At 39.5% G+C, this 22,630-nt stretch overlaps 2 protein-coding genes across 2 annotated transcripts; one reads left to right on the top strand and one right to left on the bottom strand.

The window, feature by feature from the left end:
• The first annotated feature begins 5,263 nt into the window (after window positions 1–5,263).
• cmtm8b (CKLF-like MARVEL transmembrane domain containing 8b) lies at window positions 5,264–8,347 on the top strand. Its single transcript, XM_076150434.1, has 4 exons — window positions 5,264–5,530; window positions 6,351–6,524; window positions 6,651–6,770; window positions 7,153–8,347. Exons 1-4 carry the CDS (start codon window positions 5,393–5,395, stop codon window positions 7,234–7,236), a joined length of 516 nt encoding a protein of 171 aa, XP_076006549.1. The 5' UTR covers window positions 5,264–5,392; the 3' UTR covers window positions 7,237–8,347.
• On the bottom strand, window positions 7,837–9,425 carry LOC143000781 (zymogen granule membrane protein 16-like). The gene is made up of 5 exons (XM_076150209.1): window positions 9,332–9,425; window positions 8,784–8,910; window positions 8,569–8,668; window positions 8,080–8,172; window positions 7,837–7,977 (listed from the first exon to the last, which is right to left on the bottom strand). Exons 1-5 carry the CDS (start codon window positions 9,423–9,425, stop codon window positions 7,837–7,839), a joined length of 555 nt encoding a protein of 184 aa, XP_076006324.1.
• Between the last annotated feature and the right edge of the window lie 13,205 nt (window positions 9,426–22,630).

Below are 22,630 nucleotides of genomic sequence, written 5' to 3'. Positions count from 1 at the left end.
GGGTCTGGGGGTGTTGGGGAAGTAGCCAAGTGGAGTCAACACTCTGCTACCGCTTTGCCAAAATCACAACCGGAAGATATTTTTTGATACCGCTACCCAGAATTCAGTCAGGGCAGGGTTCACGCTCTCTGCCTTGCTGTGTCTGTCCATGTCTTCCTTCAAATCCATGTCCACTCCGGTCCGACCGACTACCGACATCAGACAGGGAACAAGAGAGGAAGGCGAAAGAAGTGGCAGGTGAAAGAGATGGAGGTAGAGGGAACAAAATAGTGAGAGGATGGAATGAGGGAGGGGTGGTGGGGTGGGAGAGGGGGTACAGAGAGCTGTAGCTAACTGCTGAAATATTCATGTTGGTGCCAGCAGCTTTTCCATTCCCCACTCAGCAGGGTGCTCCTGTTTGATACACCCCCTCCCTCTCCCTCTGTCTCTCTCTTAACTAGTAAGGTTTGCAGATAATGAATAAATTGATCCTCTCTCTCTCTCTCCCTCTCTCTCTCTCTCTCTCTCTCTCTCTCTCTCTCTCTCTCTCTCTCTCTCTCTCTCTCTCGCTCTCTCCCTCTCTGCCTGGGCAAAGCAGCCCTGCCTCAAGGATAAAACCGCTCTGCATCTTTCATAAATCCAAAATTTTCACAACATTTCTGCCAAAAATATAAACATACCTGGCATGTTTATTTGTATTACCAAAAAAGAGATATTAAAGCTATCAGCAGACACACACTGGTGTTCATTTACACTCATATCACCTGTCAGTATGTATAATCCTGACATTTCAGGCAACATTAACAAAAACATACTTTCAAACAATATTGCAAATGTTTGCTTTTACCAAGATATATCAGAAGCAAGAATCTAAACAATAGTAACCATGGTTTCTCCTCATAGGTTATAGCTTATATTTTTGCAAAAGTCTAATTTCAGAAAGCAACAAGCTATTTTCTCCTGACATCACAATAATGTGCTACTAATCAGTAGTAATAGTTCAACCAGATACATAAGGCAAACAATGTTCCTCACATTGATTCAAAGGAAGGGAGTTATGTATTAGTTCCTTTGTGGTGAAATTGAAGTTTAGCTTGAGGATGGAAGGCAAGAGGAAGAGGGCAAGGAAGGTAAAGGGGGGATGTGGAGAGAGTGGTGTGTGTGTGTGTGTGTTTGTGTGTGTGTGTGTGTGTGTGTGTGTGAGAGAGAGAGAGAGAGAGAGAGAGAGAGAGAGAGAGAGAGAGAGAGAGAGAGAGAGAGAGAGCAAAAGGGAGTGAAGAGAAAATATTAGTGTCACATGACCTGCATATGATTCTGTGTTTTTCAATGCATGCTCACTACTGGTTCCAGTGGTGAGTTTTCCTGTCACATGATCCAAGTGCTGTTCCAGAGGCCTTTCCACAGAGCCAAGAAATCAGTCCAAGGAAAACAGTGCCACAGATGAAAAAGCAGCAGTGTGTTGTTGTCTCAGTGGGCGAGGTTGAGCCTTTTGCTGAACCACCACACATCACTTTATTTAGAACTGATGTCAGGGTTAGTGGTTAAAACTGGGAGGGGCTGCCAGTATGGTTGGTGTGTGTGTGTGTGTGTGTGTGTGTGTGTGTGTGTGTGCGGTTGTATTTAACTAGCACATGTGTTGGGGGATGTGGCAGATGTTGCAGAGGCAAGGATTAGTGTGTGCATGTGTGTGTGTGTGTGTGTGTGTGTGTGTGTGTGTGTGTGTGTGTGTGTATGCGTGTACGCGTGTGCCTCTAAGTCTGTGCATTAAAAATATCTCTGCCACAGCAGGAAGCCACAGTGGCCAATTACGGTGCAGCATCTGGGCTTGTAGACATTTATTAGTGTGTGTGTGTGTGTGTGTGTTTGCTCATATGTATGAAGGGAGGGGCCTTCAGTTTATTTACATTTTAGCATATACATGTTGAGTTTCAGTAAATGCTACATTGTGTGTGTGTGTGTGTGTGTGTGTGTGTGTGTGTGTGTGTCTGTGTGTGCGCGCGCGTGACCGTGTGTGTGTCATCTTTGTGTCACAGTAGCAGAATTCAAACAAGAGGAAGAGGACAAGAAATGAGAATTAGAGGGAAGAAAAGAACACAGGGAAACAACGTAGAGCATTTTGAGCACTGGTTAGGAAAGCAGGTAGAAAACAACTGAAACCTTTCTCATTTCTAGCACAGACATAACACAGCTCTCTTCTTCTCTGCTCCAAACCTGCTTTGTTTACAGTCTTGACAAAAACAAGGTTAACAATGAAAGCAACAGAAGGTACAACTCTATTACTTCTCATCCACGGCACCATTTTCTCCAAAAACTGTAGAAAAGTTATTCCCTTCAATTTATTTTCTTGGCCAAGTTCACTGGCAGTTTGCGAGCCACTAGTAGGCTTTTGTTTACTTAATCCCGTTCAAATTGTTCTCCGTGATTTTGGGGAGAGGGGCTTTATACCTTTATTACCAGATATGGCAATCATTTTGTTTCCTTTCAGACACATATCGGAGACATTATTTCGGTTTTATCATTTGTTGTTCGGTGAATAGATTACAGGAGACAAATAACAGTGCTTGTGCAAGATCAGATTAATGATTATGTGGTTTGGTCATGGTCATGGTCACTCAAGTGGTCGTGTTTTGAAAGTCTATCATCAGGGATTTACTGCATATGGCTGCTGTTGCTCTACTTATTGTTTTACAACTTCCCCAAATTGAACTTGAATTGACTTATTAACACAAAATGCATGGTGTGCAACAGTATGGACAGTGTAACATCTTATCTTGTCTTCATCATCCTAATTAATATTAGAAGTTGAATCAGAACCATGTAGCCAAGGGGCTGATCGTGTGTGTGTAAATACAAATTAATACACACCCCTTTGTTGCATTGTCTGTGCACTCTGTTGTGGTATTTGAGGCTGTTTAAGATAGAATACAACATTTACACAGTATTCAATCATATAATAAATGCCACCAAAAAAAATAAAGACAAACAGACAGATAACATAGCCTGCTTCAACCTCACGTCTTCTGTTATAAATAAATATAAATGATGACATTACGTTACATCCACACATGAACAGGTGGTGTCATATTATTGTATGTGACACAATTATAAGTAACTAACCCTAACCCAAGAATAACAATGTAGGCACTTACTAGGGAGGCATTTTTGTCAGAAATGTTACTGACAAATCAGTCAGAAATGTCACCTGCCCTTTTCATCGTTTGCAAAATGACATCGCCACAACACATTTCTGAATATGTAACTTGAAATAATAATAATAATAATAAGCTAGAATGTCACAATTATGCAGTTTGTCCACTGCACTACAATTCAGTCGTTAATCACATGTCACAAGTGATAATTGCAAAATGATTCTCTCAACAGCCAGCAGCTCAGCATGTCTAATTTTCTCTAATTGTGTCTCAATTTTCATTATGTTATTATGAAAGCTAGTGTTTGGACAAACAATGGAGACGGATGATTAGAAAGGAAGACCCACCCAGAGAGAAGGTGCAGGAAGAAAATGGGGATTGTTGAAGAAGATGGAGAGGAGAAGAAAGCTCTCAGGTAACTTTGGAGTAACTCCCATTGACCATGTCATCAGTCATGGTGTTCCCGTGTGAGTGGAGTCCACTCTAATGTGAATGCTGGCTTCAATTATTCATACGTTCAGCATGAATGCTGTGTTGTTAGCACATGTTTCAGCTCCTGCCTTATATGGGTTATATCGTGAATTTTCCACTAAGTTTTCTCTACAAGACATAAATTGCATATATGATAATTTGTCCCCATTTGATTTGCATTTTGAAACTGGAACTACTTTTAGGTGACAAGCACAACTTCATATCCGACCAAGATAGTGTTAGAGATACGACAAAATCTATTAACCACTTCAGAAACCCCCCTGATCTTCTAAATCAGGATATTTCACGCATTAAATCAAAAGGGAAGTGAATTTTCATTTTAGAATCTTTTTTATTTTGAAGGTGGTCACATATTAAGAAATAACAGAGAATGTGTTCTGAGATCCAGACATGATGTTGAGATTGTGTTTGGGTTTTTAATTAATAGAATGAAAGTGAAATGACCCCAGACTTGCTGTGATAATTAGCTGTTAGACAACTCAAATAGGAAATCTGTTGGTCTCAAAGAGGGACTTTAATAAAATAAAGTAGAGACTGCAGAAACAAGTTTGGCTGGACATTCAACGCAGACAACGGATCCAACAAAACTGGAGGGACTGAGAGAGAGCAAGAGAGAGAGAGACAAAGAGAGAGAGAGAGCAAGAGAGAGAGAGAGAGCAAGAGAGAGAGAGAGAGAGAGAGAGAGAGAGAGAGAGAGTAATGCAGTATGGATTGCTGCAGTGGATATATTGCTTTACAGAGCAGACTGTGCTCAGCAGGGCAGAATTAGTCATTGAGTAGTTTAAGATATTGCATGGAACATGAGCGGTCAGATACTGTGCACAGGCTATTGACAACAGACGCACCACAACGCAGCTTAATATATGATAGTGGGGAGGAAGAGCCCGGATTCCACACCCACAAATCTGTCAGACTTCATCTTTGTTTTCAGTCATTGTGGCTCGACGGTTTCGGTATCATTATACGTGACTGGTTTGTTGTAAATATGCTGTTTCCTTTCTAAACCCTCCAGTATTGAAGTTATTTTGCAGGTAGGCCTACTGCACATCTACTGCTGTAGGGAGTGTACATGAGTAGACTGGGCCGCATCACTCACTGTCCAAATGTAGCTACTGCCCCCTGCAGGAGGAAACCCTTCACTGCTGCCACAGTTGAACCATATAAGGCAGACAACTTCTTGTTCGGTTATAATTTTGGCCCAAGATCCTGGCGCACTCCCATAGAATCCTGAGACTGAGAATGAGATAAATCCAGATAAAGATCCAGAGATTAAATTTCCTTATTGTATAGCAACCTGGGAAGAATCATAATGGATAATAATCAGCTGTTACTCATTTGACAGTAAAAAGTGACAGTATCAGGCCAGAGAAAACTGTCATCTGTACACCTAACATCTATATTTGTGAGTAAGCATAGACTGAAGTTTGAAGAACATACACTACTATATAATCTTCTGTTTCTATTTTTCTATATGTTTTTTGTACTGTCTTTTGTTTTCTTTGACACTTATTAAGACAAGAGTGCTCCTTTGTAATTGGTTATTGTTGTTTATCAGTGTCAGTTTTCCTGGTCTTCCTAGAGAGCTTTGGGCGGGGTCAGGAATTCTGTTGTTGGCCATTTGAGACATTGTACTGTATGTGATATTAGGTTTATACAAATAAAGTTGTCTTGATTTGACTCCAGTGGGGTGTTGTGTCCTTGCTGCCGTCCACCCGGGACAAGAACAAAACTTCCTCCCTTCCAGCTATACAATCCCACAGTGTCAGTGCACCATGGAGAGAAGCATTGTGGTCCCAACCCATAGGAGTGCGCCAGTCCCAGAATACAACATCTCCACCTCCACCTCCGCTTTGGCCTTCGATCGGCACTTCATCACTACTGCTAAAGGATTGCTGCTCCTGGCTGAAATCGTAAGTATGAATTTGGATTTAATCTTTGTTGTGGGAAAACTACAAGAGACTAAAACACATCAGAGAATTCAAAAATTAGCTCTAAAATGTCAGTGTTACATTAGAGCTGGACACAAGATTGAAAAGTGGTAAGCTGTATACATTTCCTTATCAGCTAATGCAGAGACACAAACAATTATATTTCATGTGTTGCAACTTTCTTTTGTTTTTTAATTATATTTCAATTAATGTGAAAATAAAAGAATAGTAAAATAGAATAAATGAATGCATACAACACTTGATGTGACTGAGTGCAATACAATTTTTGAATGCAGATAAAATCTGCTATTTTTGTACAGAAAGAGGAAGTTCACTAAAAACCACGCCAAGAAAATCACTTCTTCCCCTCTCTCCCTCATTGTCTCTCTTCCTTCCCAAATCGGCTGTAAATACAGACTGGCGGGCTGCCAAGCACAGCCTGCTCAGTGGAACATGGTAACATGGTTAGGTGATCTGACTGCAAAGTATTGGATCATTCATAAGATCTAGTATTCAAATAGAAAATTAGTTAAAAGTATTATAAGAATCTGAACAGTGGATTTCAGTAGGCGGCATTGTCACTTGTAACTTCTATTTATACTGTTAGATGATTCCTATTCCTCATTTTCTGTTCTATCTTTTTCTTTCAAATATATCCATGATTAGATCTTTGCTTGTTTTTTATTTAAATCCTACATGAAAATGGCTTTGGACAAATCTGTAAATGTGAAATAATGACCTCAGAATGAATCTGATCACAGGACTCTTTCCCCCTCTCCTCTCCTCTCCTCTCCTCTCCCAGGTCTGTGGTATGTTAGTGTGGATTCTGGTTGGAGGTACATGGTATTTTCCACTCTCCGCTCTTCGGTGGGTGATGTTTTTGGCAGTGTCATGCTGGGTTCTCACGACCTGTCTGTTTATAATTTACCTCACTGAAGCCCACAAAAGGATACCGCAAGTGCCCTGGACAACATTGGTAACACACATACACACACACACACACACACACACACACACACACACTCAGTGACACACCCAAATATCTGTAGCTCTCTGTGTATGAATACATTTTCATCTACTGTTTTTGTCTTTCTCTCCTCAGTCTCTATATTTTTACTGTAGTGCTACTGTTTTGTATCTGGTGACAGCAGTAGTAAATGCGGTCTGGGTTGACCAGGCCACTCGGGGGCGCCATAATTACAACTGCTGGGCAGCATCTGCGGTGAGGGCACTCATGATCAAATGTACTGAGGAAGATGTTCACCCAAAATGAAGTTATTGTCATTATCTATTGACTGTAATGCAAAGATTACTGAAGCTAATTTTTGTGAGCGACTCATAAAAGAACCACTTTTGAAGTTTAGACTAAAGGTATTTATTTTGTATTGGAAGTGGGCTGTCAAATAAGAAAATAATGTACTATCCTTACCACAAATGAGAAAGTTATACACAGTACCCAAGATGCCATCCATTCTTACCGTGATCTTACATTTTCTCAAATCAGGTTCAATCATAAACTTTTCATTAAAAACTATTTATTCTCATTTGAGTAAAAATATCTAACTTTCCTTTGTTTTCCTTGTTTTTTTCTTACCTCTCCTCAGTTCTTTGCATTTCTGAGCACACTGTGCTATGCAGGAAGTAGCTACATGAGCTACAACGCCTGGCAAACTGCAGAGGAGCAGTAGGTGTGGATGCTCCCTGTTTGACCCAGAATGACTTTACGGTGAACAATCTAACATCTAAGACCAGAACAAGGTCAAATCCCTTTCAGTGTATCCAAAGTGTGTATGCAATGAATGTTAGGAAGTTCACAGTGAGACACCAGAGCTTTTATGATACGATATCCAACAATATTTATTGCAGTATACACTATTTTCAACAAAAAATCAAGAGTAAGGGAAAGACATCTACTGATTTAATTTATATCAGTATTATATAACTGTATTATATATGTTAAGGATGGGATGACTTGGATTATCTCCTTTTAGCTTTGTAGGCAGCAGACCTTAAACATTAATATGCCAAGAGCAAGTTGTTGTTGAATCTATGCTGATATGTGCATTAAACTTTCATATGCAACTATGTCATTATTTTTTACTGCAGGTAAAGGCAGCATACCTTAATTTGCAAAAAGAAAATGTAATTAATTTCCCCTTGTGCCTACACATGCAAGGTTTTCGCTTCATTTTTAAATATGTTGTGGAATCGATTCTGATAAGTATTAAGGCTGGATGGAATTCTGATGGGAATCACATAACCAGCATGGAATCATAGCGGTTCCTTGATTAGTAAGGAGCTGCAGGATTATTTCCGTTGTTTTCACTTCCCCAGTGAGCTCCCAGTGAAGTAATCCCATTTCTATCGAAGCAGCCACTCAGCATCCTGAGCTCTGTGTCCGGGTTGGTGGAGTAGAAATTGAAGGACACCTGCAGCACACAAATAAAAGTATATTCATATTGAAAATAATGTGTATGTAATTTTATATAGCTATAATATTCTGTACAACAAATAGAAGCAGGTAGACAGACCTTGAACGGCTGGCCGGCTGTGAGAAAGCGTCCCTTTGAAGTCACAAACACCACCATGTAGACGTAGTTTGAAGGGTTATACTTACCAGAGACCTGAAACATGCAGGATAGTGTTTAAACGGTATGACAGTAACAACATGTTACTCAGATTTCTACCCCTAGCTAAGGACTATATGGACATTGTGGTTCATTATGGTCATTGTAGCCAACATTTTCCCTGATTCTCTTTGAAATAAGGATAGGATAGGTTGTGTGTTGTTAGTGCAACTCATACAGTATACTATGCCTTTCTTTCTAATCTTTTTAAGTCTTTTCTGTGATTTCCAAAGTATTTATTTGCTTGTTGGTATGATTTGCTCAAAGGAGGTATTTGGTTCAAGCTCTCTGCTATTAATTAACAGAATAGTCAGATAACAAGGACTAATTGATACACACATATCAAATGATTATTATATTTGTCAGGTCATTTGGAATCATATCATCTCTGACCTGAACAATAGTTTCTCCCTCCCATAGCTCTATTTCTTGTGGATTGGCAAATGCAACCCCACACACTGGCGACCATATTTGATTGTAGCGCAGCTGGAAACTGCAAGAGAAAGAGACAGAGGAGTGAAAGTGCATTTATAAGAGATTATGAATGATGAACAGAGAAAATTAGAATACAGTTGACAATAGAACAAAGGGAGTTGGTGAGGACTGACCCAGAAATGTACGCGTTTGCTCGCTCCCACACCCTGATTGCTGTGATGCATCCATCTGCCCCTGTGGAGAATGTAGTGCCAGTACCTCGTCCAACAGCTGGAGAGTATGTGTAGCTATCAGATATGGCTGAGGAGGAGAAAAGACAAGTGAAGATGAGCAGGTATAAAGGAGTAGGAACATCAACTCTGCAGATTAGATACTATTATCCAGGTAAAGGTGATAACCTTACGTTCTGTCTGGCAGATCTGGTCCAGATCACAGCAAAGAGGAGGAAGGGAAGCATTGTATTGTTTGAAGGCTTCCAGAGAAGGGAACTACACTGAAAAGAGAAACTTGTACTTACCATAACTGCCATCATCATCATCATCATCATCATCATCATCATCATCAGTAACTCAACCGTGTACGTGTGATCCAAAGTTATGTGCACATAATAATTCCAAAGAATGTCAAACTATAATTATACCTATCAGTATGTTGAAATAAAATAAAATAAAAACACATTTGAACAAAGCCATACACATGATATGTACTCACCAGGACTTACTGTACTGATGATAATGTGAAACCAGCTTGTACACCAATGCTGATGATAGCTGACACTGTGGTGCTGGTACTTCTATATCTATGCCTCCCTCCATATCACCTCCCACCCAACATCACCACAGCATCAAGTGTCTGCCTTTGTCTGTAGATCAACAGACACAGGTGAAGACAAAGCTTAAAGGAAGTAAATATAATACTGTATCACCAGAAGCAAAACTATAATGGAATTAAAAGAAACGCCTGTGTCGATGTCAAATATCTCATACCGAATTCACTTGATAGAATAGTTTAAAAAACAGGAGCTGGACCTGGCTTTATGAAATGACTCGTAACCTGAACTTGCCCTGACTTTCACAAAAACTGGTAAACAACCTAAAAGATAAGTACACAATTCTGCTCTCCAACTGCCCCACAATTGAAACCTGAAACGTGTGTGAAATGTGCCTGCTTTTTGCAATGTCACATAGGTGAAAAAAGGCAGTCTTTGAAATTAGTTTTATGTGGGAGTTAAAGTACATATCCTGATCAAAGATGACTTCTTGATTCCTTACAGTCGCGCTGGACACGAGGGTAATGTGAAACTTCTGGCTGTGTTGGTTGAAAGAGCTAGTACTATGTGTAACTTTTGAATAAAACAATAAAAGCCTCTCCCCTGGTAAACTTTTGACCTGCTCATTATCTGGATCTCTTCATTGTTCACTACACTATTGTTCAGTCAAGGAAGAATCTTTGAATGTTCTCCTTTGCCAGGTAACAGCAGCTCGTCACCACAGGCCATTTTCATCACCTGTAGGCGGTGTGGGTTATAGGTTTTCGGTCATAGACTTTCCACCAGCATCCTTCAATTGACATACACAGGATGCTGAAATGGTGTATATGCTACACACAATTTGGATTCATCACATGATTGGAATTGTCGGCGAACAATTTTGAGTCGACAACTGTGAGGTAGTTGTGTTTAGCTTTAGCAAAATGTGTTTTTGTGAAAGAGAATATGCTTAAAGTTGCAAAAAACTGTGAATGAAATTGTTTGAGGTTTTATAAGACGAGTGATTGATGTGATGAATGGGTTTAAGCAAGGTCAACACAATGTCAACCAATGGGCTACCAGCGGTGATAATGAGTTACAGGGGGATCAAAAAGTGGCTCTAGTTTATTTAATTTCAATGAACATACTGGCTTTGTTTATTATTATGTATGGCTGTATGTATGTACTGTATGTATGTATGTTTCACGTTTGCTTTGCTATAAACAGAAATAACAAATACACACAAGCTATTGAGACTGTGGGATAAGTTGTGAATCTTTTCTTCCTATGTAATTGTAATATTTATACAAACCTCATGGCACAGCATAATGTCTTTGGTGATGACAGATTTCTATTCAATGGGCCTTTCACTAAAATAGGAATATTTCAGCTACAGAGAATCACTCAATTTCATCAAGCTGTGGAAACAAAGAGAACACAATAAATGAGTTTATTGTGAATGTGCATGTGTAAATGTGTGACACAACACAACATGCAACACTTAAGAAACCTTTAAAATCGTCAGAATAGATGGCGTATGATTGTGACAGTGTCTAGTCATTACAAATTCCACATTAGGTCAATTCAGGTTAGTGTCAAAACAACAAATCAACACAACAGACATATTTACTGACACGATGGTTGGATAACACCAGGCTGTCACTCCTCAGCAAACAGGTGGGAAAAGGGCCCCGACACACTGGTGATGTATAAACAGTCGCCGCAGGTTGGATCTATTGTTTGTATTCAAATGTTTTATAGAACACAATTCAAAAATCCAATTTGCATTGTTTCCTTGTTAAATCTGTAAGAGGATCTGTTTGGTTGGATGGAGCGGTGACTTAACCTCTGTCCTGCCGAGTGCCGGAGCGATTCCAAAGCTATGCAATGTAAACACACCGAGCAGCAGTTTGGGCATTTATCACCTTTGTGTTGTTGTTGTGGCCATTTGTCTTGGCTTTTCCATTCGATACCGTGATATGACTTGCAAAGCTGGCAGACAGGCATGAATATGATTGACACAAGCATGAAGCATAAACATAAAACAGAGGCTCACAGCGGTCACAGACACTTTTGTCAAGACAACGACATACAGCAGCATCTCAACTTGAAACCTCATAAACAGTACAGTAAGTGGCTGTTATCATTTCTAAACAGGTTTTGTACCTATGAAATGTTTTGTCCTTTGTGTATGTACTTGCTGCACACCTGTTCTTATTATCTTATCTGTGTTTCAGGTAATCTGATCAATAATGTTACTGGACAGACAACTTCAGAATGAGCTTTCATTGAACAACTCGAACAATTCTGAAGATCCCATGAAGGATTTTACTTCTTGTGATAATCAGAAAGAGGCCATCTATATCTGGACTTTTCTAACCTGTCTGTACATTGTTTTTGCGCTTCCTGCGTGTGTGATCATCCTCTATGAGTTGTTGAAGGCACACAGGAGAGGAACCCCACTTACACCAAATGACTTTTTCACACTAAACATCTCTGTCATGGACCTGCTCTTCTTGGTTGTCAACATACCAGGATTGATAAATTTCCACATCTGGAAAGAAATTATATTAGAAACTATCTGGACCTTTACCTATGGCTTCAACTTTTGTGGACGACCTCTGTTGACGGCTTGTATCTGTCTAGACTGTTACGTCGCCGTAGTTCATCCAGTTATCTATCACGACAGGAAGAGTCTGACCCCCAGGGTTCTCATGGTTTGTGCTGTTTGGGTCATCACAGTTGCCTACGGTTCTGCTTACGTATCAAACACAATGTTGTTTTTCTCAGTACTTTCCATTATACCATTCACAATAGCTGTTATAATCATTGGGATCTGTGACTTTTTCATCCTCAGAATACTGAAAAGGTCCAACCCCAGAACGCCAAACATCCACCCGCAGAAACAGCGAGCCATTCGCATAGTCATCAGCAGCCTGGTTGTGACGGTCATCTCCTACCTTCCTCCTGTGCTGCTGATTACAATCAGGCTGCCACTGCTCAGCACTGTTGACTATGTTTGTGCTGTTGGTATTCCCATGACTCTTACTGCCACTCTGGGATCTGCAGTCATGTCTATACTCCACTTGAAAAACCTTGGGAAACTGGATTGTTTCACTTTTGGATTCTGCCAAAAGGGTGCAGAACAACATTAAAGTTCAATTTAACTCAGCATCTATTATTTTCAGTGTTGTTAAATACTTTGCCACGGATGTCAGAAGTGTGAGGACATACAGATTGACACATTGCCATTTGATATTTTTATATATTTTGCTTTGCATAGATGCACTAGACAAATTACAAAGAACCTGGGGATTATAAAGCAACAATCAAACATATAACTCAAGGTTACAAATAAAGATACGCCACACCAGGTGGCAATAATAATAATAAACCTTTTAGAATGGCTTTAGTATTTTAGAGAGAAAAAACAACATGATGGGACTACAAATCAGAATAGAATATGTGAAGCATTATACAGAAACAGGAATATGTAACTACACTATATGGGTGAATTTCTTTGCAAATAAATCAAGCAATGGAATGTGTTGTCTGCTTTGCCCACTTTTTTTTATCACCATGTGAAAACATCTGTGTAAAGCACTGTGTGACTATAGAGGGCGCTGTGCCAGGGGTCATAGGGGTCACTTTCCCTGCCTATCTCCTTTCATTTTGAAAAAGGTTCATACAGGTTTTTTAGCTCAGTGAGTATTGAAACAAACTCAATTTAACATAGAAGAAATTGAGTACTCCTTTATAGGACCATCAAGAACTGTTCCTTAAAGATCTGCGGTTGAAAACACAATTCTCATATGACCTTTAGTGCTACAAGATGTTTTATTGACTTTAAAAACATGACACACGTCAAAGGAAATGTTTCTTCTAAAAGATCTAAACCACAGTATGAACCTTTAATCCATTAAATATGTAGCAGAATGTCATATATATAAAATGTATATATGTAAATCCAGAATAAATATGTCCATGTTACTGGATATACAGTAGTCTACATTCAAATAGTTTTTTGCATGGGATTTTCTTTGCATAGGGTTATTCATGTATACAGATCAACTTACAGAATGTAAATGTGAAGGCAAGCAGCTCATTTGTCATGACTTGCAGGTGCATGTGTGTTTCAACAGAAATCATTTACATAATGTAGTTGCTATTGTGCATCAATCTATTCTGTGTCACTACATATTACAATCAACCTCTAAATGTTTAATGAAAATATAGAGCAATTCCTTTTTACATCTTCACCTCCCCAAATGTTAATTCTCCACACATTTGACATATGGAGAATTGTTGGATGAAGAAGACCCATCTTGACCACATTTACAACCTTTCATACTAAAACCTGTCATCATTCAAGCTGAGGAATCATCATCATCATCATCATGACAACCTTGTTTACATTGTCAGCTAAGCAGCTCATGTGTTCTGTAATATTGTCCTGTTGTGAAATGAACTGCTCAGGGTCAGAGAGAAAGCCACATTAAAAGCTTTTCATCTTTAATTGTTAGATATGTCGTTTTCCCTTAGATATACTTTTATAATGGAAAATTAAGTAATTTAGTGATTATTACCATTATAATTTTCATCATAATCATCACTAATATAATCTTCCTCGTTCCCTTTAGTATTAGTATTAGTATTGTTGTAATAGTAGTATTAAGCCTGTATATAAGTATAACCAGTCATGTTTGCCAAGGCTTTATTGGCTATGATGAAGGCGTACGCTCTGATGAGTGCCTTCTACTGTTAATAATTAATGATATTACTTCCAAAAGCATTAGCTCCTCAACCCCCTCAGATTGCCCAGATAGAGCATGGGCATGATGGCACTTCCTGCTGTAGGGGGTATTAAGATAGGTATTGCTAAAAGGCATTCATACACTCGGTCATCAGAAATGATCAGGTCTCCCAGGATGTATCCCAGCACAGGAGGGAAGTATGAGGTGAAGGTCATGACCAGGCTGTTGGTGATGATCTGAAGCGCCTTTTTCTTCTTGGGGTGCAGGGGTCCCTGTCTGCAGGGGGACCTCTTCAGAGCCCAGAGGATGGAGATGTCACAGATGATGATGACTGGAAGTGCAATGATATACACTATCATAGCAAAGGGGCTGTGCTGAAACTCATCAACGAGTATGGACGCTGTCCCCTGAGCCAATGTGATGGTCCAAACACCAGCAGCAATCAGGACCCTGGGAGTCAGACTCTTGTTTCTGTGGTAGATAACAGGATGGACCACAGCCAGGTAGCAGTCCACACAGATGCATGTTGTCAGGAGAGGTCGTCCAGCCAGGTTTAGTGCATACAGAAAATCAAATATCTGTTGAAGGAGCTTGATGTGCAACAGAAAGAAATTCCACAGGCCAAGAGGGATGAAACACAAGAAGACCAAATCCATGATGGTGAGGTTGCCCATGAAGACGTCATTGGGGGTCACCGGGGCTCCTGTTCTGTGTCTTTGAAAGTGCGTCCATAGAACAGCAACACACGCGGGACATCCGAGCAGAGAGAAGAGAGCACTGGAAACAGCCCAGGCTACAACACCTGCCATCATGTCATCACAGTGTTTGCCTTGGTCCCCAGGTTCACTGAAGTTGAACGTTTGATTGTGAGAGCGAGGATGGACACTCAGAGACATTTCTTAGCAGTAATGATAGCTAGATAAATCTAAAACTGATCAGAAATGGACTTTTAAAGGAACCTGACAGAACCTGCCCAAAATCCATACACAAATCCAACTTAATCTGCCCCTTTTTGACACAGATGACACAGACGAAAATATAGAACATACAGATTTGAATGTGCAAATGTCAATCGAGGATCAGTTTCATATGTGGACGTATTTTTCAGACACAAAGGAGAACAAGCCAGAATAAGGTTGATTAATTTGGTAAATGCAAATTACAAATCAGAACACTTACACAAATCAATAGTGCTACCAATACCTTTATATACAATCCAAATGCAATGGGAAGGTTGATCAATCATGAGCCTAAAAGACAGTAGAAACAGTTCCTTTGACACCCAAAGGATTGCATATGATAACGCTGTGCTGGATTGATATCTTTGATTTATCTGGCAATGGAAAAATGCCAAGAATTGTATAGTGTTCAGTGAGATAATCATTAGTTGAAACTCCCCAATGGAGTGAATTGTGACTTGTTTATGTTCCCTCGAATGAACTGAGACTTATTTGCATTAAGGTTTCACCACAGCCTGAAATACTTGCGTGTCACACAGGGGGGCGCTAACATGTAGTTCCTTTGAATCAAATTCGAAGTATTGTCACCACAGCCTGCATTACCAGCATGTCACACTGGGAGGCGCTAGAGTAGGGAAAGTGCCGAGGCAGAATGGCGCTGTACACACTCCAGCATGACGACAGACGGATTCATAAAGTTCATAAAGTTTAGATGTGTTTTGCTGATTTTACAGGTGATTGAGTGACACATGAAACCATCGGTATCATATTCGTGTTTATTATTAAACCACAGTATGAACCTTTAATCAATAAAATATGTAAGAAAATGTCATATATTTTATTTATGTACATCCAGTATAAATAAGTTCATGTTACTGGATTTAGTGTACATTCAAATAGTTTTTTGCATAGGATTTTTTTTACACAGGGTTATTCATGTCTACAGATCAAATTACAGAATGGAAATGTGTAGTTCAAGCAGATCATTTGTCATGACTTGCAGGTGCATGTGTGTTAAGGTTGTTAATGCATTATTATTATTTTAATGTGTTCCATGTTTGTTATTGTGATTAAAGTGAATACGGAGTGAATAGATGTGCTTGGCATTGCAAACTACGACTGGGTGATGATACTGTATGTTGAGTATGAGTGTGTGAGATACTCCAAGGGTACATGTGTTGTGACTGGGACGTGCAGTAGTCACATAATGATACTGTTTCTAACCTAATTATGTTTAAGTGGGAAATGTAATCATGCATCTTTGTTAGGTGGAAGTGGGCTGTATCCTGGCACAGCAAAGGAAATTTCATTACCAGGTGGTTTATGAACAACCACTCAACACAAGAACACTCTTCTCATTTCTCTTTTTCTCCAGATGAATTTGAACAAGAGCGAGGTGAGAACAGCACCCATTCCTGGTGTTAGGCTAGTTATATAAAAAGTCTACTTGTGGAAATAATAATGGGAAATAGTGTGTCACTGTCCAATGCCTTGATTAATCACAAATCGAGGTGATGTACCATACTACGGATACACTGGTGATGTTTCTATAGACGGATTGTACAAAGATCATGAACATTTTGACCAGGGCCAAATCTTCCTAAAGCTTCATTGATGCCCTGTAGAAATAATCCTCATCAGGACAACACCATCATGTTGGACTGACAATTAAGGATTATAAATTATGGATTTAAGTGATTACAATACAGTGCAGGAAACATTTTGTATGCGGAACTAAGAAACCCGATTGGATGACAAACTTCTCTTTATGGGTTTGAGGGAGTAACGTCATAAGGACCTGTTCATAGATTCAGCCATCTCACCATTATGTTTACATTCATGAGATACTTTCAAAAATTAGGTTTTTAATATCATCCCAATTATAGAGCTCAAAGAGTTGGCCACCTGGACAAGGACTCTTGTGCATTTATCTTTGATGTCGGATTCCCACTGGTTCAAATAACTACGATGCATGAAATGCAGAAAATGCATTTCCTTGGGTAGACAGACCTAAAAACAGTTTGTATGTATTTGTTCAAACTCCCCAGAATGTCAAGAGCAATGAATTGCCAGATCATTACTAATCTGTAAATCATTTTCATCAAACTGACTTTTTTATATAACAGCACCTCTTATCTATCCTAAGTAAGCCTGGTAAGTCTGTGGGGGTGGAGAAAACACAGTGGTTTTATAATAAAGAAAAGTGTGTTAGGTCTGTTTTGGTGCGTATAGAGGATAGCTTAACTTCTTTTCTTGTACAGTAATATATCCTTTTCTGCATGTATCTGTTGAGTTCATTCACAACTCAATGTATCATATACTTTGTGTACTTTATCAGGCTATATGATGGTTGCTAAGGCCAACTATATTTTGACAAAGGTATTTCAGTGTGGTCTCTTTGCACTTTTTAAATGTGGACCATGCATTCAAAAGCTTAGTGCTGTCATTAGAATTTGTAAGAAAAATAAGAGAAATTAAGTGAAATTGACTTTGCTCAACACTGAAATGATCCTTTAGAGAATTATTGAAATAAACCAATAAGCAGGCTTATTTTATCTTTCCCTAAATGTGCCACGTAAGCTTATCTTTCGCATTTCTGTTCTGTTTGTTAGAACTGTTGCAATCTGCAAATAGATATTACAGCTTTATAGCCTAAATGAAAATAATTGTGATTGATTCTTTCTTTTGCTGCATGTTTTGTTGTAAATCAATCTAATGCAATAGATTCATTTATCTTCTTCTTCTTCATTTTCCTCCTCTAATGTTTGTATTGTTGTTCATATGCAATTCTTGTGCTCATATGAATAGGAGATATGAGTAATGTTCAGACAGAAACGCACTGGAGTCAGAGTGACAAGAACAAACCGTGCCTGCAACGGATCAATAGACAAACCTAGTGTGATTGTTTGCATACTACATGCTAATGTATCCTGTAGATACTATGCCAAAACTGACAAACAAAGCCAATTTGAAGTTTGCATACTAGAGCACCTTCCTGCTGTGGTTTGCACACACTTTCACTTTTACGAACTCTCATAAACATTTCTGAGAAGTGAAGAATTGCATACATACTGTATTGCCTTTGCTGAGGTCGGCGTCATGCCTGTGAGTGGATCAGAAATGGGTCACTGGATCTGACATTATGCCAACAAGGATGGTACTTGGACCCAGCATGCTGGCAGTAGTCTGAAAAAGCTGGTTGACGTTTAACCTTCCCTTAAGGTTAAACACACTTAATGTGCAACCTCAGTTTACAGCCTGAAATTCATCTAAGAGTAGTTTTGAGTCATTTCATATTGTAATCTATAGCAAAGGTGACCAGCAAGGTTCATTATCATTCATTTAGTTTCCTGATCTGTGTCAAGGTCAAAATATGAAATACTGCTTTGATTATAGGTTAAAAGCAATTATTTAGGCCTTGAGCTCATGTGTACATTTTGTACATGCAACAAATTAATCAAACACACAGACACCTCTTCACTCCATGTTACTGGTTTGGGAGGAAGAGCAAACTCAAACGGCTCAGAATGCCACCTACTGCTTTCCATTCATATCGGTAATGAATGCCACCACCCATACACATCCAAATGCCTCTTTCTTTCCATGATTCTGTGATAGATAAAGCTGATGTTTCCAATATACTCTGTTGCGTATGTATTTCATATATGCTCCCTCCATGTCAGCTGACTGAGCCTCTTTCCTTGCTGATACACAGGCAACTCTTTCTTATCTCACTGGAAAATGTGTAGCTTAACTTCCTCCTCTTTTGCTCTGCTTTTATGTTGTTTTTTATTGTAGTTCATCACACACAGAGACACAGAGACAGTCAAATGGTCCAGTGGTACAGTGGCCTTGGCTGGTGCCATGTGAAGACCAGCGTGGTCTAAAGTACAAAAGAGACTGACTCAGTTTACTAAGAGGCAGGTTGACTTTGGCAGGCCACCTCAATCTGATAAGGGACATTTTTTTTTTATAAACGTTCAATATTGGTTTACTCACCCAGATTACAATGAATAGATCAGTCAAAGTTATAAACCCAGAGAACATTTTATATGGAAGAGAAAAAAAGCACAGAAGCACAGCGTCATCACTTTTCCATTTGAGGGTTTTACTTTCTTGAGAAACTTTTACCTCTGAGAAATGACTGGTTGGAACCCGAGTACGTTTCCCTTGAGGCTAGAAAAACGTTGCAGAGGAAGCAAATGTGCACCGCAAGGTGCCTTGTACTGTATCTGGGTCAGGATACAAAACCTTTGCTGGAAACATCACTGATTAACCACAATTATTACACTGTCATCAGACCTAAAGTGATCCTTTAGTCCCAGCTACTACAGGCATTGCATCAGAGTGTCACAAAAGAGCATTTAAAGTCCCTGTTACAAGTGCTAAGTAAGCTATTTTATTTAATGGGTCAGAGGGGTGGGGGTGGTCTGCAAGAGTGAAGGAAAAGGGAAGACAGAGCAGATTTGGACTTGCCACGACAGAATGCAGAGACTATCAGTGAGAATGTTGTAATTTCCCTTCCACCCACCAGTTACCACCAACAGTGTAAATGTTCCCTCTATAATGGCGTGTATGCATGCACAGACTGCTGTCCTTTATCTAGTCCAAACCAGTTTTCTCAGTTCTGAGATTTGGCTCCTCAGCAAGGAGCCAAAAAAAAGAACAAAAGTGCAATTGGGCAGGGATTTAAATGTATTCCCATTATGGAAGGTGTTACCTTAAAGTAACCAGAGCAATAATTGTGTTTCCTTTGGCAGAAGAAAAACACATTGTCTACCTCTGGGTACATTTACTCGATTTAGAAAAATGGACCCTGCGTATAACCTAAAACAGAATGAGTGCAAGACAAGGACAAGATGAGACAATATGTAGCGCACCTACCACTCCTTCCTGCCGTTCCATATTGAGTTGGAGTCTGAGCTCATCCTCCCAAGCTTCCCACACTTTTCCACAGTAAGAGTCACCAGTCAATGGATGATGAGCACATTACATCCATTTATTTGGATTTGCTGTCGTAATGTATATCATGTAAACATTTAAATTGAAAGCAGGACCCGTTTGATATACTTTCACCTGTAAACTCTTTGTGAACTCTGCTTGGAGCCACGCTTTCTGACTGTGAGAATTGATCGACAAATGTCCAGTCCTGTTTATTATCACTGAGACACGTACACTGTTGACTTGCAAGCTTATCCTTTCGCTCAAACAGATGCGTGCTCACCTACACGTAAATACACACATAAAAGCAAATAAAGTCTATATGTAAGCTGTCCCCTGACACACACGCACGCACGCACACGCACGCACGCGCACGCACGCGCACGCACGCACTCACACACATAGACCTACACCTCATACACATGCACAACGGGTAGGTTTCTGCAATTACCCCCTGATAGGCTATTGGAAAGTTTCAAATCAATGCTTCCTCTGAGGTCATATCATGGTTATTAAATGGCCTCTAAGCTGCATCTAGCCTCCATTTTAGCTTCCAATGATGTATGTAACTGCTAAATATTAGGATAGTATAAGGATACTTAATATTACAGTAAGGTTAATTAGATTTGATTAGATTGCAGAGCACTATTTAGCATGCAGATGTGCTATAGATCTGAAGAGGGCTCTTTGTAAAGAAAAATGAAGCCTGAAGGCTAGAAAGAACTGTGTAAAAAATGTGTGCGTGTGTGTGTGTGTGTGTCGATAACAGAAGTGTTTGTAAGGAGGGACTTGATTATTCTCCGTACACATCTTTCAAAATGCAAATGACTTTGAATGATTACAATCAAGCTCTAATTATTATTGTATTCATTTATTCATATCTGAATATATTGTTACCAATTGAAATAGAATGAATTAATCCTGCGTGTCGAGACAATGGGATTAGGCCGTTGTCAAGCTGACATTCTTCCTCTGAGTAACTGGGAAGCTCTCCTTCAGTGTAGTTGGACTAAAAATGTTGTTGTATGTTCTTTTTAATACCCTCAAGGCCCTTCCTGATGTTTTATGTTACACTGGTCAGTTTGACACTGTGTGGAGCTAGGCAGGGAGTCTGCTGTGCAATATATAGAGCTGTCCCACCTATCAGAGTCAGGGAGCTCTTACACAATGGTCTGTACATCTATGTGGGCTGTGCCAATAAGAAGCTCTTTATGTCGATCCCTACACACAGCCTGTGTGTGCAGGGTTAAAGGGGGCTGGAGTCTAAGCCATGGAACACCCAGGGGACACCCTGCACTGGTCAGTCTGTCACAGGGCAAACACTAATTTACACACACATCCACACGTATGGGCATTAAAAACTTTCTCCAGTTAATTTGCACAACTGTCAACCAAAGCACCTGGAGGAAACATAAGCAAACACGGGACAAGCATGCAAACTGTGGATGATGCTGATTGAGTAGCAATAGTAGTAAGGAGTCTAAAGTGTACAAAAGACCAATCGGTGCACAAATTCAATTGAGTCATGCTCTCTTCATGCTGAGTGAGGTTTGCTCTGTGTGTCTGTGACTTCTCATTAGATTGTAACTGCACAGACTAATCTAATCAGGTATGAACAGAAAAGGGAACAGAATAGCCATCATTACAACAGAAGATGTATTTTTTGTTTGCACATATTTTAGTTAGTAGACTGTGCTTGCAAAGTAGTTTTGCATAACGAATATCGAATTTAAAAATAAAATCCACACATATTACACATTATATTCCGGTCTTTATCGATTCTATAATGATTTCTTACCCAATGCTGCCTGTAATACCACTCCTTTCATCCTTCTATGGCTCATTCTGTCTTTTGTTCAACAGCATAGTATAGTATAGTATAGTATAGTATAGTATAGTATAGTATAGTATAGTATAGTACTGTCCCTTTGTCCAATTAAATAGAATGTCATGTATTCCAGTATGAAACATATTTTTATTCCAAAATTACAGTTCTCAAAGGGCTAAATAATTTGCTAATATGCATGTGAGCATGCTGGCATCTGTATCAGTGCAAGTGTGCAGCTGTGTGTATAACGTGCCCGGATGGATGATTACTGTGTTTGTGTTTTTGTCAGCATGCTGGGACAAGATTTACAAGAACACCAACTGAAGCCACAACTCACTGCCAGGAAAATGAGCTTTAAGTGCATTGCGTGCGCACGTGTGTGTGTGTGTGTGCGCACGCATGAATGCAAGCACACATCATTTCCCAGAGACCTGGGAAATGAGCCAAACAATACAAGTGATAAATTATCAGTGTGTGTTCACACTGGAGCCTCTTAAATCTTCATCTTGGATGTAGTTGGTTGCAGCCACAGTGGAAATAATCGACCATATCTGTCGCTATGGTCATTAACGTATCGCCAAATCACTCGGTTTCATTGTCTGCCTGTAACAGAGAAATCACAACATATTGCAGGAACATTTGGTAATGTAAAATATTTTTAACTTCATCAAAAAGAACTGAAGTTTTCCGCAGTGGGATGAACACAGTGCAGTTTTGTTTACAATAGTTATTTGGTTCAAGTTCAGGGAATAAAATTGTGTACATGGCAATTCTGGTGAGGCAACATCCT

Source organism: Genypterus blacodes, unplaced genomic scaffold (assembly GCF_046128005.1).
Source record: "Genypterus blacodes isolate CSIRO-AG114 ecotype Tasmania unplaced genomic scaffold, CSIRO-AGI_Gbla_v1 ptg000052l_1, whole genome shotgun sequence".
In the NCBI taxonomy this organism is placed as follows: domain Eukaryota; kingdom Metazoa; phylum Chordata; class Actinopteri; order Ophidiiformes; family Ophidiidae; genus Genypterus; species Genypterus blacodes.
This window is presented reverse-complemented; position numbering and strand designations above follow the sequence as displayed.